The following is a 16,608-nucleotide window of genomic DNA, read 5'->3' as shown; positions in this document are numbered from 1 at the left end:
AGCCTTGGCACCAGCTACGCTGAGATTTATCATTTAGAGTCACAAAACCCAAGGTCATGCTCATTTATTTTTGCAGCGAAACACCACCAGAAACCCCAACAACAACACCAACACCAACACCAACAACAACAACAGCAACAGCAAGTGTGCCTTGTAAGAGTTACGCTGAGTGTCACTCGGGACTGCATAAGATGCATTACAAACCCAAGTGCAACACAGGGTCTGAAATTCATCATTTGGACAGTATCTGATAGCATGGATTAGATACAGTCCAGACACATTTGGGTTAGCTGGTTCTGCGGCAGGATGGCATTCAGCACTTGAATGCCTCGCGAACGTGTAAAGCAATCTGTCACGAGCCAGCAGCGACTGCCATGCCCTCCACCAGGCAGGGTTTTCTGATTTATGCAGGCTTCTCTCGCAAGCCAGGAGGATCAGGAAAGCGATCAGTTGTTATCATCACTGATGTACCAAAGCTACCCACAGATGAGCCTCGGGGCAACCTATGCTGATGGGGGGGGGGGGGGGGAATAAGTAACATGTTTGTTGTGACAGGGCTGAAATTTCCGATATTCTCCCCAAATGATGAATGATTGTCATTTGGCAAACACAGGATACTGATAATGATTGGCTCCCTCCCTCTCTCTTTCTCGCTCTCTCTTTCTCTCTCTCTCTCTCTCTCTCTCTCTCTCTCTCTCTCTCTCTCTCTCTCTCTCTCATTAGTACACCTCAAACCAATCTCATCCTACAAGGTGCAGGGATGGAAGGGCCTTGGAGGGGCGAGATAAGTGCTTGCAGGGCTTGAGATATTTTCTGGCTACTTCATCAATGACATCATTAACCCGTGGTGCTATAATTAAACTCAGGTTGCCCCTGCTACCATCCGTGTGGCGTGCTGCCTCAGCAAACACAAACTTCACAGCAGCGCTCCATTCACACACCAGACAGACCTGTAGAGCAGTCATTTACCACTCAGTCATTTCCCCCACACATGGTGTTATGCTGCAGCCTCATGCTTAAACAGTTTAAATTCATTTCCCCCCCCTCATCAATTTACACTCAATTACCCCATGACAATGACAAAACAGGATTTTAGAAAACTCTGTGCCCCGAAGGGGGGGGTACCTTTCGCAGCGATTATAGACTCTGGGTCTTTTTGGGTTTGATGCAACAAACGTTGGGGATTTTGGGGGATTTTTTTGGCTTTCTTCTCTGCAGATCCTTTAAAGCTCTGTGAGTTTGGATGGGGACCGCTGGTGGGTGTGGACAGCCAATTTCAGGACTCGCCAGAGATGTTCAATTAGGTTGAGAGCTCTGGCTGGGCCACTCAAGGACTTTCCCAGAGTTTCTCATAACCCACTCCTGCGCAGCCTCGGCTGCGTGCTTAGGGTCATTGTCCTGCTGGAAGGTGAACCTTCAGCCCAGTCTGAAGTCCTGAGTGCTCTGGACCATGTTTTTCTTTAAGGGTGTCTCTGTACTTTGCTCTGTTGTGCTTTCCCTCAACCCTGGCCAGTCCCTACCGTTGAAAAACACCCCACAGCTTGATGCTGATACCACCACCATGCTTCACCGTTGGGATGGCCCTGGGCTTAGATGCTTAGAATTGAGGCCAAATATTTCGATCTTGGTTTCATCAGACCAGAAAATCTTGTTTCTCACAGTCTGAGAGTCCTTGAGATGTTTTTTTTTTTTTGGGGGGGGGGGGGGGGGCAAACTCCATGCAGGCTTCCCTGTGTCTTTCACTGAGGAGAGGCTTCGGGCTGTGATGGTTGTCCTTCTGGAAGTTTCTCCCTCAGTGAAACACAGGATCTCTGCTGCTAAACCAGATAGACTATCGGGTTCTTGATCACCTTTCCCAGGCCCTTCTCCACTGATTGCTCAGTTTTGGACGGGCGGCCGGCTCTAGAATTCCTGGTGGTTCCAATGGTCTCCCATTGAAGAATTATCGAGGCTGCTGTGCTCTTGGGAATCTTAAATGCAATTTTTTGTAGCCTTCTCCATATCTGTGCCTTGACACAAGCCTGTCTCTAAGCTCTGGAGGCAGCTCCTTCGACCTCATGGCTTGGTTATCGCTCTGATATGCACTGCCAGCTGTGAGGCCTTATATAGACAGGTGTGCGCCTTTTCCAAATCATGTCTAATAAATTAAATATACCGCAGTAGGACTCCAATCAAAGTGCAGAAACCTCTCAAATATGATCAAAAGAAGGTGGGAGGCACCTGAGCTAAATGTCAAAGCCGAGGGTCTGAATACTGAGTACTGTCAATGAGATATTTCAAGTTTTTTCTTTTAAACCAATTTACCAAAAAATGTCAAATCCTGTTTTTGCTTTGTCATTTTGGGGTATGGAGTGTAGATGGATAAGGGGAGAAAAACATTCAAACAATATTAGCATGAGGCTGCAACAGAACAAAATGTAAAAAAGTGAAGGGGTCTGAACAGTTTTTGAATGCACTGTACATAAGTTTTATGTATGTATCATATGTTTATTATACGTATTATACGTATCCATGTATTTTATGTGTGTTTCCGTATAATACAAAAATATGATTTCCAGCCATTGACATCAACATATTGATAAAATATATTTTTAATATCCAGCTAAATAATAGCATTTTTGTAATATTAGAAACAAACTGAAAAGAATAGGGCCTAAGTTTTAAAAGCTTTGAAGTGAAAACAGCATATGTAGAAGGCACATGCGCGCGTGCGCACACACACACACACACACACGCACACACACACACACACACACACACACACACACACACACTCACACACACACACACACACACACACACACAGAGCACAGCACAGGCTGTCAAGTCTATAACTGAAAAGCCACAGTTATTACTTTGCTGTTATTACTTTCCTGCACCACTATTTGAGAAATGTACCAGTTGGTCAAATACGGCCTTTGCCTTGACTTTCCTTCCTTATGACATTGATATACAGAGACCCGAGTTCCAGTATCTGAGCTGGTGCAGCATGCTCTATGGTGTCACGCTCCCTGAAGCACAACGCCCGATAAAACGAATGACTCGACTAAATTGCTTTAAAGTTGCTTTAGACATAATCATCTGCTAAATGTCAGTCTGCGGGGTGGTTTCATTATACCACCACCTAACTCAGTTATTAGAGGAACGGATTAGTCCGACTCGACGGGGCTGTTTCCTGGACTTTGTCTGTTAATGGGTAGGGCATGGGCAATCTTAATGAAATTCTTCATGTAAAAAAAAAAGAAAAGACAAGAAAAGGAAGGGAAGGGAAGGGAAGGAGACATTAAACCGGCTCTGTAGGGGCAAGAGCGTAACTGCTGATCTGAGTTTTGTGTGTAGTACGTAGGATTTACACTGACGTCTGCTGCGGATGATGTGCGTGGTTCGTTTGTTATCACAGAGCCTGTCAAGATTCGGCAGCCACGTCTTCATGCTCGCAGACAGAATCAGCAGGTAAGCAAAAAAGGAAAAACAAATGGCCTCGTTTTAATAGACACGATACATGGGGCGAAGAGGGAGGGGGCAAAAACACAGAGAATCCCCCTCCACACAGTCATGGAGGCTGGAACACGTAGAGAGGGAGGGAGGGAGGGAGGGATGAAGAGCGAGCGAGTAAGAGAGAGGGAGGGAGAGGGAGAGAGTGCTCGGCACGCTTTGAGTGATGGGAGGGGCAACAGATGTGTCTGGCTGACTTCGCCTCGAAATCCTGACCCGGCAGGCCCGTCGCCGGAGACATCCGCCGCATTACAGCACCCTCAGCGGGCGCTAGAAAGCTAGGGTTCAGTGACAGGGTGATGCGCGCTCTCTCTCTCTCCGGCCTAAGTGGAGAGATTAAGGGCTGATACGCTCCACACGACCCGCCCATCCCCCCTCCCCCCCCCCCAGCACCCCCTCGGAGCGGCTGTCCCACAAGCGGAACGGAGCGGATTCGCCCGTCACTGCTGATCTGTAAATGCACCGCAGGCTTTCAAATACCTCTGGACGTAAACATACGTGGCATCTGTACACAAACATGCTGTTAGTAAATTGATTGCCAAATACGGAGCTGTAAAAGTACGTGTGTCATGCATGTATATGATACGCACGGAGATCACAGCTCTCGGTTCCTTTCCTCCCATCCTCCTGAGTAATTCGATTCTGTTGATGGATTTAAATGCTTTTCACTCATTAATTTTCAGGGCTATCTCGGCTGCATGACTTCCCCATACAGCACTTGCCACTGATTGACATGTAACTGTAAACCAAATTAACAAATAAAGAAAACTGGTAAAATTCATTAAAAGCTTGTCAGCACATTAAATATTTGTAAGGATATTTCATGTTTCCTCACCTCCCCAGTGGTAACTGTAATGAGCGGAGGCCACGTTGAGAGCACCATTTTGACTTCTCTGGTAATCAATTATGTCGCTCCTCTGGCTGCACTTTGGGGCGCTTTATGTGTTAGGTGACCTAAATAAATGTCTGCTTCCAAAAATAATGATGTAACCGTGTAGTAATCCCCTTTGCTGAGCCGTACACTGACATTTGGTTGGCTGGTTCTGAGCAAATTCACTCTCTAAAGGAGAAACGGACCCAAATTTGGACCGAAACTGCACACACCCTGCTCAGAGATACATAAAGGCCACACCGACATGGGGTCAACAGTGCCACTGGGAGCCCGACGGGTGCCTTTTGTGTCAACATGGTGGGCTGAAAAAGCCCCTTTGCATCAACATCACAATTCTGCACCTCCATGTAAAACCTGCCAAGGTGAAATCGGCCGCAAGCACCGCAAGCAGTCTTTGTTTCTGTATGCTTCCCTTTGAAATTCTTAAAAAAACTCTGTCTGGGGTTTCTTGCTCACAGCGATGAAATTCTACATAATATATTCTAGGGGGAAGTTGAGAGCTACCCTTAAATGAATTTTGTTCAAGTGTGCCCTTTCAAGTGGGATTCCACAACATAAGAGATAATGCTAATCTGATGCTTTGCCTAAAGTGTTTCGTTTTTGTGTGTGTGTGTTTGTGTGTGTGTGTGTGTGTGTGTGTGTCTCTGCCTGATGTTCAATAGCTTAGTCTGCCTATTGCCTATTGCCTCATAACTGCTTATCTGCCAAAACTGTTATCAACCCATCTTCTGATGACCCCAGCATGAAATGCCCTCTGAAAGGATTAAAAGGCAATTTGATTATCAGTGTTTTCAATTTTTCTATTCTTTGTTCGACAATTTGTGCGGATCACAAGTGTGTATAGAACACAAACTACTAAGCGTAGATTGTTCTACAAAAGTCACAATGCGAAAGTTAAGATCTGGGGAACAACGATGAATTATGCCTACAAAAAAAAGATCAAGTAAGGATCAAGAAGACTTTTCTATTCAGTTTAAAGACAGCTGATTCATCATGCCTGCGAGAACAGAGCCGGAAAACAAATTAATGAGATATATTCATCCACTCTGGAAATCCGAGGCAAAGACAGCCATGACACTCTCTCAGTGTTATAATAGCTCAGCAAAACCCATATAATTTATTCCTTTGCTGTTCAACAGGAGCTTCAGGGCTAAGGATTTGACGTCAACTGAAAGATTTATTTTTTTTCCTTCAGAAATATCTTCTGGCAACAGTGCAGTTGCCACAAACCACAGAAAATAAATATACATTCTTATTTATATCTGTTTTAAAGCCAATGATAGAATTCTAATATTGGCAAAGCATTAGTAAATTAAACATTACAGTAATACCTGTCTGGGAGTGAATCATTCGTAACAATACGTTAAAAAAATGAAAGCCAATACTAAGGTTATACTACTAAAGTTTCTACCCTCCTGGCTTCAGGAGTAGCTGCAGTGTGATAAACCAGCCCGCCCCAGTGTCAAACCACCATCGTCATGTCTTGCATCAGATTGGGCATCATCTGAGGTATCCCTGAAAGTCTCTCCTAGCAGGAATTACATCACGAGACACATTTTGCTGTCCAGATAAGCCAAACAAAGTCTGCCGGCCGTGACAGATTGCACTGAAAACCGTCTGTAATAACGGGTGATTCTCTCACCCCTTAGGGGCTTCAAGACGTTATCTCAAAGCTGACGAGTCAGCCACTCCCCCCCCCGCCCCCGCCAAGGCCTCACTGCCGCAGCCACTAACTTTGTTGATGCCAGTGATGGACCAGGCAGGGATGGAGGCAGTAATGGACCAGGCAGGGATGGAGGCAGGGAGGGAGGCAGGGATGGAGGGAGGCAGGGAGGTCTTCTACTGTACCCCACTGGCCTTGCACTATTAAATTTGCACCATCCCAAATTTCACTAGATTGCATTTTAGCCAGCGAGTGAGGAAAAGGTGTGCCTCAGAGCTCATTTGGTGTGAGCGTCCACCTGGGAGGAGGGAGAGTTCAGCCTTGATTGCATATGCCCAGACATCACACCGCGGAGGGGAGGAGAGACGGAGCATGGAAATGAAAGACATGCAAAAGAGGGTGGGGAAGGTTACAGATGATGTAAGCTGACACACGGGAGCCCAAGTGAGCAGGGGAACAGGAGGAGAATTTTCTCTCTCTCTCACTCTTTCCCTCTCTCTCTCTCTCTCTCTCTCTCTCTCTCTCTCTATCTCCCTCTCTCTCACTTTTTCTATCTTTTTCCCTCTCTCTCTCTCTCTCTATCTCCCTCTCTCTCTCACTTTCTCTATCTCTTTTACTCTCTATCTCTCTCTCTACCTCCCTTTCCCTCTCTCTCTCCCTCCCTCTCCTTTTCTCTTTCTCTCCCTCTCGCTCCCTCCTTTTCTGTCTTTCTCCTTTTCTCTCTTTCTCTCTCAGTATTCACTGTGGATCATTTGTGAAAAGCCCTGCAACCTTACTTTTAAACACCATTTTAAATTCAATAACATTCAAAATCATTGCTACATGCTATCACCTCATCTCTTGAAAGACTTTACTCGCATTCACACTGAGAGACTGATTTATTATCTTTATTCCTAATCTGGCCAAAGTTAATTGACAAATGTATCTAAAAAGAGAGACAAAGTGAATTTAAACTCGAGCACACTTGAAACAAGTCTGATGCAATTTCAAACATGTTTTTGCCAGTGTACCCTTGAGTATTTTGCGCTGCATCCTGCAGTCTACAAACACAACGATTATATAATCTTTCTGAAATAAACATACTTTCTTCCAGTTTTTACTTTTTCTTTAAAATATAGGAGACATAAACTGCATAATTTAGATAATATTATAATAAATCACAGTGCACTGACCACATTATACCTCCTCATATTGCTACTCTATACGAGTTGTGTTTCCTCACTGAAAAGATAAACAGTCTTCCCATCCTCCGGAAAAAAAAAAAAAAATACAGAAAGATTTACTACCATGAAATGAAGGCTAGCATGCAGAGGGTTTGTACATCTACATTTGACCCTAACCTGCACACTGCACAGTACATTCACAGATTAGCATCTGTCTTCCCACTCTTGGCACAGGGAGGCGGACTCACGCGGTTTGCTATTGTGAGAATTGTTGTTTATGTTTGACCAGGGATCCTGAAGGATTAAGAACACATTTGGCCCAATATGATAGCATGGAACTGTGGCCAGGACTCTAGAACAGTCAGATCTACCCACCAAAGCCCAACAGTGATCAGACTTGCAATTATGCACAGCGATGTTACAGCCCAGAGAACAGAAGTATGCAGCCAGTGTCACTGTGCCAGCTGCAATGAATCTGTCAACTGTGGTGTCTGTTCCTGGCCCCCTGAACATGCTGATTTCAGCTCTACATGGTGTTCTACACACTGAACTGTCTGGGACACAGTTTGTGTGTGTGTGGGTGTGTGTGTGTGTGTGTGTGTGTGTGTGTGTGTGTGTGTGTGTGAGTGTGTGAATTAGTAAGTGTGTGTATATGAGTATGTGTGAGTCTGGGTGTGTGTGTGTGTGTGTGTGTGTGTGTGTGTGTGTGTGTGTGTGTGTGTGTGTGTGTGTGTGTGTGTGTGTGTGTGCGCGTGTGTGTGAGTGTGGGTGTGAATGTATGTGTTTGTGTGTGTGTGTGTGTGTGTGTGAATGTGTGTGAGTGAGTGTGAGTGTGTGTGTGTGTCTGGGTGTGAATGTGTATGAATGTATGTGTGTGTGTAGTTTTAACTTATTCTTTATAAATTGACCTTGTCTGCACTAAGCTCTTTCCTGCCATGCTTTCATGTGTGAAACACATGTCTCCAGTGTACTTCCTAGAACTTGTGGTTTGACCCTGCCGAGCCAAAAACCATTTTTAAAACGGTTTCCAAACAACAATGATTGCAGCAAAATGTGTGCGAAAAGAACACTGTCCAGCAAAAGTGCTGAGCACACATCATGCCATGATTATCATTACACAACACCAATAAACAGCTTTCCAGTTTAGCACACACGAAATAGAATGGAATCAGCGCATAAGTTGGAGTGTGTGGGACAAGACAATTTGATGGCTTCCAATCAATGTGTGGGCGACAGATGGCAAGTTCATCCAAAGGGGGAAACGGAGGACAGATTGGACTTAACACTGGATTGGACAGATGAATGAAAACTCAAGCGGTGCTTTTACACTGACACTGGCAAATGAAGTGTGAAGCCATTGCCTGACAATCGTCACAGGGAATCTGTCATATGCTATTCATAAGCCGACAAAGTCTGTCTGCCTTTGCGTGGTCACAGCCTAGAGAGGTACTCCATAGCCTTGGCGTTGGTTTGTTGGCCTTGGCTATTTCAGAGGGAGAAGAGAGAGGGGCGGCAAAACTTCTACAAAATGGAAACATGAACAGACGGCTGTCACGGAAACACATGTTCTATGTAGCCGCGCGTGGCAGGCAAAAACGAAGAAAAAGGAACGACCACGGACACGCGGGACACCGTCCATTACTCTAAAGAAATTCAGGAGAACCATATGAAAAAATGCATCATATGAATTAATTATCGTGTCTTTCAAATGAAATAAAATGACCGTGACCGTACATGTGGCGCGGTGGGGTAATTAGGATTCAACACGTTTATTATAATTCCCCCCCTTTGCTTCACAACCAGCAATTACAGATACTGCTTTCCCTCATTTGCAGGCTGTTCCCTCCTGAAGCAAAACATACCAACCCTGGCTCATATTAAGTCAGGCAACTGCTTGTTTTCTTCCCTGACCTATTTGTACTAATGGGAGTGCTGCTCATTGAAAGCACCCATCTTGTGTTTCTCTCTGATGCAAACCCCTCACAATGAATGGCAAAGAAAGCCTCGCATCCACTGCCACATTAGTGTCAGCTCTCCTGTTCCATCGCAAGGAATGCCTGGCGTCTCTTAGCTGCTTAGGAACAGCGCAGGCCGTAATGGCCGAGCTAAGAGCAGGGACGGCCGTTGTGTCATGGAAAGATCAAAGGTGGAAGAAGAACCTCGGAGGAGGATCTGTGGCTTTCGATCCCAGCGATTGGGGACACCGCGCATCACGAACGCTGTGATCCTCAGCCTATCCCTCTGGTATTACCCCAGAACACAAAAGCACGTGTGCACATTTCACTAGCAAAAAAAGTACTCCCACGCGCAGGAAGGAATTAAGCTATTTTGGATGCGTTTGAAATAGAAAACAGAAGAGATGGGTTCAGAGCCAAAGTGCCAAGGGAGGTGAAATTGCTCAGGGGTTTTGTATCCTGCCAGATGCATATGGAATCAGGGAATTTACTCACAGATTAATTATTTCCAGCACCAGGCATTCTTTAAAAAACAGTTCCACTTTATTTTCGCTAACCTTAGGATTGAGGTTATTAAAGCTTAATTAATTAGTACAGATTTGTAATACAAGCGTGCATCGCCACAAGAGGTACTTACGGTTTCGGCTACAATGGAAGGGTAGGATTAGAGTAATTTGAGTAATATACACTGAAATGTAATACTTGAATAACTTAAAGACATTGTACCCAAGGCTACATTTAAATAAAGTGGGACAACTTATTCAAATTCAAACCTTACCATTCACATAAAAATATACAGTTTCCTTTTACACAAAGTTGCCAGTGAATGTTAAACACGTGCAAATCAAATACCAGAATGAGTGAGGCTTCGGCATTCATAATACATTTAATATTGCGAGCAAGTTCAATCTGTGTTTGACACTGAAAAGCACATCATATTTCCATTTCAGCTGAGCAGAGTTCCAGCCATTTAAACTTGCTCTTCACTGCGTAGGAGTGATTTTTTCCCACTCCCATCTATCTAACTATCTTCACCATCACTTCATCTCTCTCTCTCTCTCTCTCTCTCTCTCTCTCCTTCCCTCCCACCCACTTCAACTCCCCCTGTCGTTTCCTCCTCCACTGCAAGAGTTTCAAGGGCGTGAGTGCAAGAGCTGGCTATGATCATAGAAAGATTTGGTGACCTACTTTCGCAGACTGTATATAACACATTTATGTTCTGTGGACTGCAAGATCAAAATATACTGTATAAATGAATTTATCTTTCGCTTTTTTTTTTTGCCTGGAGTAGGTGACGCAGATATATATACGTCAAGAAATCCCAGATTTAAAAAAAAAAAACTTGCTGGTAACAGTGTCAGATCTCCACTTAAGCTTCTTTAATTGGCTTATGGGATATTAGCGTGGAAAATTGTCTGAAACAACAGATGCTTTGCCTTCCCTCAATTACCCCCCTCCCACCCCCCCCACCCACCCCTCCAGCAAACATGCGCCCCCTCTTTACAACACAGCACACCCACGTGCTCCCAGATTCGAATGCATTCACGCACAAGCACATAGAAAGCAGAACAAGACCTGATCCAGTGTTTATTCACTCAAAACAGCAGACTGAGTCATGTTTGAACAGCCCTTAAGGCTGCTATTCACAGGCTGTTGGGAAAGGATGCAGCTTGGCTCGTGCACCAACAATACTGTCGCCATGTCAAGCCCACAAACAGACACAGCTGAGCAAGTTGTTCCGAATAGATCCCCTGGACCTGTGCCGACGTGTTTTCACCCGTGTGCATTATTCAATAAGCACGGAGCGTTCTCGACACTAACGACTGAAGCGGTCACTAAAAGACAGGTATCGTTGACATGCTCTCATTTCACGGGGATGAAAAGGAATCAGGCGCAGCAGTGCTCTGTGGGAGGAGCAGGATGCTGCGTTCCCAACCAGCGAGGAAACATTCACTGCACCTGGTAGGTGTGCGGTAGATTGGGATTCAAAGAACAATCTGTTATGTAAGGGATAACGGCCGACGAGCTGTCCAGTTCTACGAAGTTAATGGACGCTGCGGGGCAAAGAACACCACGACGCGGAGCGGAGTGGTGTTGGTCCGCAGAAGTCCATTAACTTCGTAGAACTGGACAGCTCGGAGGCCGTTATCCCGCTTATCTCCCGTTTACAACATCCAAAATTTTTTTTATTATTATTATTATTATTATTTAGAATTTCCTCTATCTTTAGGAAATTTAATATGCATAATAACCTGATGAATTCTTGATTTGAAGCCTAGTGCTCCCGTTAGAGAAAGTAGTGCGTTTTTTGAAGAAAAAAAAAAACGTTACGTTGGTTGTCAATGGTAACCATTCATGAGCATTGATATGGAACGGCGATTTAACGTTTCTACTGGGACTACGTCCAAGGTGTCCGGTTATACGAACTTAATGTACACCCCATTAGCCAATCAGAAAACAGTATTTCGTTCCAGAGGGAGATAATATGGGTGGACGGATCCCAAAGGGACACTTTACCTGGAACAAAGCTCCCTTGTACAGCGTCTTTATAGGCCCACCAACCATCATGAAGCTTTGATGATCCAGGCTGAGCTGCAGAGACAAAAGAAGAAACAGACCATAGTTAATAGGGGTGGGGGAAAAAATCGATTATTCGATTTTAATCGATTCTCTCTAAAACGATTCTGTCTCGATTCAGAAAAGTTCATAATCGATTTTGTAATTAAATTTTTTTTTTTTTTTTTTTTTTTAAATTACAAAATCGATTTTAAATCGATAATCGATAATCGATAATCGATTTTAAATCGAATCGTTGACCTCTGAATCGATTTCGAATCGAATCGTGAGGTGCCAAGAGATTCCCACCCCTAATAGTTAATTCCATAAAGCTTTCAGACAGAGAACGCCACACGTCATGTTGTCATTTATTTAACGCATTCAATCATTTACTGTGTGTCCAAGATTTGAAAAACCTTTTTAATTTTTTTTTTTTTATCAGCTCTTGACATCTGCATGTGTGCTGACCGTGTCTAAAAGCACCCCAGTGTGACTTTTAAAACACACAGGCTGGGAGATGTAGTCCCACTTGTGCGTAGTGTTGCACTTTGATGTGTGAACATGCATTAAGTTGGCTGGGAAATTCCTTCATGTATCATGTATGCTCCGAAACCAAGAGGGAAACTAGGTCAGGACGGATGCCGACTACTGAGTTGAACATTCAAACACACTCCCTATCATTGCTATTCTCCTCATCTCTCTCTCGCCCCTCACTCCTGCTCGCTCTCTCTCTCTCTCTCTCTCTCGCTCCCTCGACTGGCTACAGGTTGCTTTGTATCTGATCAAAACTCCCTCCTACCCCTGCTGCTGCCTGGGTACGTGGCACGACATCAACATTCAATCATCGGGGTGGGGGCCTGCCATGCAGAATTCATCGAGTACGGCTGGTGCATTATGCAATTCTCTCTTTCCATTCAGAGGCATTATGATGCATTGTTAATATGTTTTAGTTTAAACAGATCTAATCTCCAATGCACGCGTGACATGTGTGAGTTGTGTTGATGTTAGAGTAATCGGTTGAAGGGTGGGTCATTCAGGGATGTGTAGGCACAGCGTAATGGGGTTGTAGAGCGTAATGCACTTGAGGTGAGCAACAGGGGGCCTTAGCTGAGCTCTAATTTGTTTGAACAGGCTCATGGAATGGCACTACAGTCCCCCCCCCCCCAAAAAAAAAACAATAGGGTAACACTTTACCTGAACCCCCCTTCATAAGACTGACATGTCCATGTCATACTGTATGCGTGTTATGTCAGATGTCATATGCATCAAGACAGCTGACGTTCACTGATTTAACAATGTTGTGTTACTATTATCAGTAATTGCCATGACAACCCTCAAAATTGTATGTGCCATAACATCTTAATTTCACATGTTATTAAGTTGTTATAATATCATAGAATCACTGTTTATGGTGACATGACACTGTTACGTCCCTGAACACTGATTGGTTTAACTATTTATGACCGTATATATGACATTTGCATTGACAAGATTTATGACCTGGTTATGTTGCAGGGTTCAAGTAAAGTGCTACCAAATACAAATAGGCTGAAAAGTACCTAACCTCTAAAAGCAACCAATACTTTATGCTATTGTCCTTAATAATATAATTAATAATATCACCTTCAAATATTTATCTGTTTGTGAATAAATATGTGTTCTATTCCAAGCACAAATGCTGGTAAATTGAGTGAGCTTGATGACAGGGACCATTTTGCGATAGTGCAGTTGTTTGGAAGTCCTCTCCAACCCTTTGGTTCAAGGACTGTAAGATACCAGTTTGGGCATGACTGGTTCTTCCACACCCAATGTCAGCTATGAAACTAAATTCAGACAGTATCGCAAACCCACTATGAAAAAAATGGCAATATGACCAAACCCTTCGTGGCAGTCTATTGAGCTGGCCTTATTTAAGTGCCCTCAATGCGGTGTTTCGGTGACGCAATCACTACTTGAATGGATCTGCTGGTAGACAGTGGGGACTCCAAGGACAAATGTTTTTTAATTTCCAGGGACGGCTTCTATATAGACCCCTTTCTGCATTCGTTATATAACATAGATTATTGACTCATTCTCTGTCATTCTATAACAACCTTTTTCATGCCAGTGTGTCATTTACATTATTCCTTTTAGCAGACACTTAGGGACAGTTGTAAAACATGAAATAAGCATATATATAAGTAATTTGTGAATTTGATTAGTCTGAGTGTGTCTTGGGGATCGAACCCATGACCTGTGTGTTGTGTGTGCACTTTTCTCTTCAAGTTCAGCGCGAAGGCACATTTGTCCGTGGCAGGTACACTTTATCATTATTGTCCTCCTTCCCTATACATGCACTCAACGTGTAATTGCCTTGAACATTAGCATCTCCTGAGTTGCTTTTAAAAGCAGATAAGCACAGCAGGCCGGTCGGTACATGCAGACTTCGCTGTTGTCTCACCAGCCCCAACGCTCTCACCCCACCTGCCCACAGAAAAATCCTGCATTGATTTCCTGCTCACGTCTGACTCATGTGCTTTGAGTCATGCTGTCTCCAGCCCTCTTCTCTCTCTCTCACTCTCCACTCTCACCCGCCACTCGTCCTCCTTGGCCGCACTTCCTCTCTATGGTGCATTTACGCTGTTTCTCCCATCAACCACGGACATGCTTATCACCCGGCCGGAGAGCAGCCTTGTTGGCCTTCTTATAAAAAAAAAGAGAAATTATAAATAAATTATTTATAAAAAAAATATATTAAAAAAAGGAAAAAAACCTCTGGAGCCGTCTAAATAGAATGCAAATCACAGGGCTATGCAAGCACACGGACCAAGAATCAAAGTCCCTTGAGGAATAAGAAATACTATGGTTCATCCATAAAGTATATGCAGCCCACTAAAACTGCAGTGCATGACTGTGAAAAATAACAGTGGCTGTTATTATGCCAAGCATATGCCAAGATTATGCCAAGCGTGTCAGCCAAAAGGCAACAACTTTTTTAGAGATCAAACCTTTGAAATGTATAAAGGCTACTAAAAAATTCTGTTTAATGATCATTACAGCTGGACTGCAGGGATGCATGAGTGGCAAGCATGGGCTAAATGTATGCCATTGCTTGAGTGCCTGAGAGATCTACAAAGCAAAGCAGCACAGCTGGTGTTTCAAATGAAATGGTGTTTGAAATCATGGCAAGTCCTCAAGACTGTCATTTCCCACCATCCTCTCGTATCACCAACTGGACTGCGTGGTGTGGATCCCTCCTGAACATGCTTAACTGAGGATAGGGAAGGGTTATCTAGACTTTAGAGGCTCCAAGGCCATTATTATTAACACTAAGCTCCAAGATTAAAGACTGTCCCGATGAAGATCCAGAGACAAGTAAACGATGTGTTGAAATGATGGAAGCAGGCCTAATACTTGAAACGGACATGCTCTGAAGAAGTATTTTTGTGTGTGTTTCTGTTTGCCAGAAGAGCATTAATGTGGCTTATTGTGCGACTGATGTTTGATGTCAGGAATTCTGAGTGCCTGCCAGGCATCCAAATGACGTGAACAGCTGGATGCATCCGAGAACGTCAGAGATGTGGAAGCGAGCCAGAAGTGGACGCGCAAGGGAACGCGGAGAAAACAACGCAACTCTGCCAAACATAATTTCAGTGCCTAAACATTTGCTTTCTCGAGATAAAAAAATCAAATTGAATTTAGATTGTGTTAGCATTGGAAACTCGAACAGACGTCTGTCTGATATCATCTCTTGTGCAGTGTGATTCTAACTCGTTCATTTTTTATAAGGGAGGGGGAAGAGGGGGGGGGGGGGGGGGGGGGGAGATAGAGAGAGAGATGAAGAAAGAAATAAAGAAAGAGAGGGAGGGAGAGAGACAGAGAGATATGCAAACCTACTGAATGAAGAATGAAACGATCAGTGATTAATTATGAGAACTACAATAATTATGAGAAGGGATCATCTGCCTGTATAAATGAAGTACAGAGTCAATGCAAAACTTAGAAATACTTAATTAAGTGTAGTGGATATTTTCGCATGCTCTGAAACACTACTTTAAAATGATCTGACGGTCCTACATTAATTTATTTTGAACAGGATAATAATTCAGTCTGCGTTTGCCTTTGGCTCGTAGATCGTATCCCTCTCACCACCCACACCTCCCGTTTCCCCGTCGGCATACCTGCAGAGAAGATGATCAAATTTGCATGAAGAATTGTAAATATTTCCCAGACTTTATGCATTCTTCTATTATTCCATGTTCCTCAGACTGCAGTCAAGATGATGTTGCAAACTCCGGACCAGTACAGCGATCACAGGGCATTATTCCAACCGGAGGCAAAGCGGGTCATGCATATCCCGAGTGGGAAGTGGAGAGAAATTGCACGATTCCTGAGGCGCTCTACGGGTGCACCCTGGACTATGGAAACATGTAAAACAACACGAAAATATCACACGGCGACAAGCGTGAAATGTCCTTAACGGGTGTAGTATTCTCCATGAAACGCCTCTGTCGCTCAAAAGTCCGTATTAATCCAAACTGATAATCTTCTGCCTAAATCGTGGATGACATCCTGTTCGGTAGCACTAGTGGACAGACTGCCTGCGAGCGCTAAAACACTCTACCGGCTATTACCGTCATCCTGTGGTTCCTCATGAGACACGAACGGGCGGTGCTGTTTACGTTTCCTCTCCTGGATGTGATACGCACTGAAACTAGTAAAACCAAACCTGTGACGAATTATTTTGCCCCATTAAGTTTGTATGCGTTATATCACAGACTGATATATATAGCAAATAACAATTATAAACAATGCGCAAATATCACGCTTATTAGGCTATATTTTATGCCAATGTAGCCTGTATTTAAATCCCTTATTTTCCCTTTCTGAATGTGATATACGATT

General features: G+C 43.9%; 1 protein-coding gene across 1 annotated transcript in view; it reads right to left on the bottom strand.

The window, feature by feature from the left end:
* Positions 1–16,276, bottom strand: part of LOC308366621 (carbonic anhydrase-related protein 10-like) — a 28,799-nt gene extending 12,523 nt beyond the window's left edge. Inside the window, exons 1-2 of the mRNA XM_080840348.1 lie at positions 15,885–16,276; positions 11,686–11,760 (exon numbers count right to left, since the gene is read on the bottom strand). Coding sequence (XP_080696474.1) covers positions 11,686–11,760; positions 15,885–15,945 — 136 coding nt within the window. The 5' untranslated portion in view covers positions 15,946–16,276. The remainder of the gene's footprint in view (positions 1–11,685; positions 11,761–15,884) is intronic.
* Between the last annotated feature and the right edge of the window lie 332 nt (positions 16,277–16,608).

The sequence above is a fragment of the Sprattus sprattus genome, assembly GCF_963457725.1.
Source record: "Sprattus sprattus genome assembly, chromosome: 6".
NCBI lineage: Eukaryota > Metazoa > Chordata > Actinopteri > Clupeiformes > Clupeidae > Sprattus > Sprattus sprattus.
This window is presented reverse-complemented; position numbering and strand designations above follow the sequence as displayed.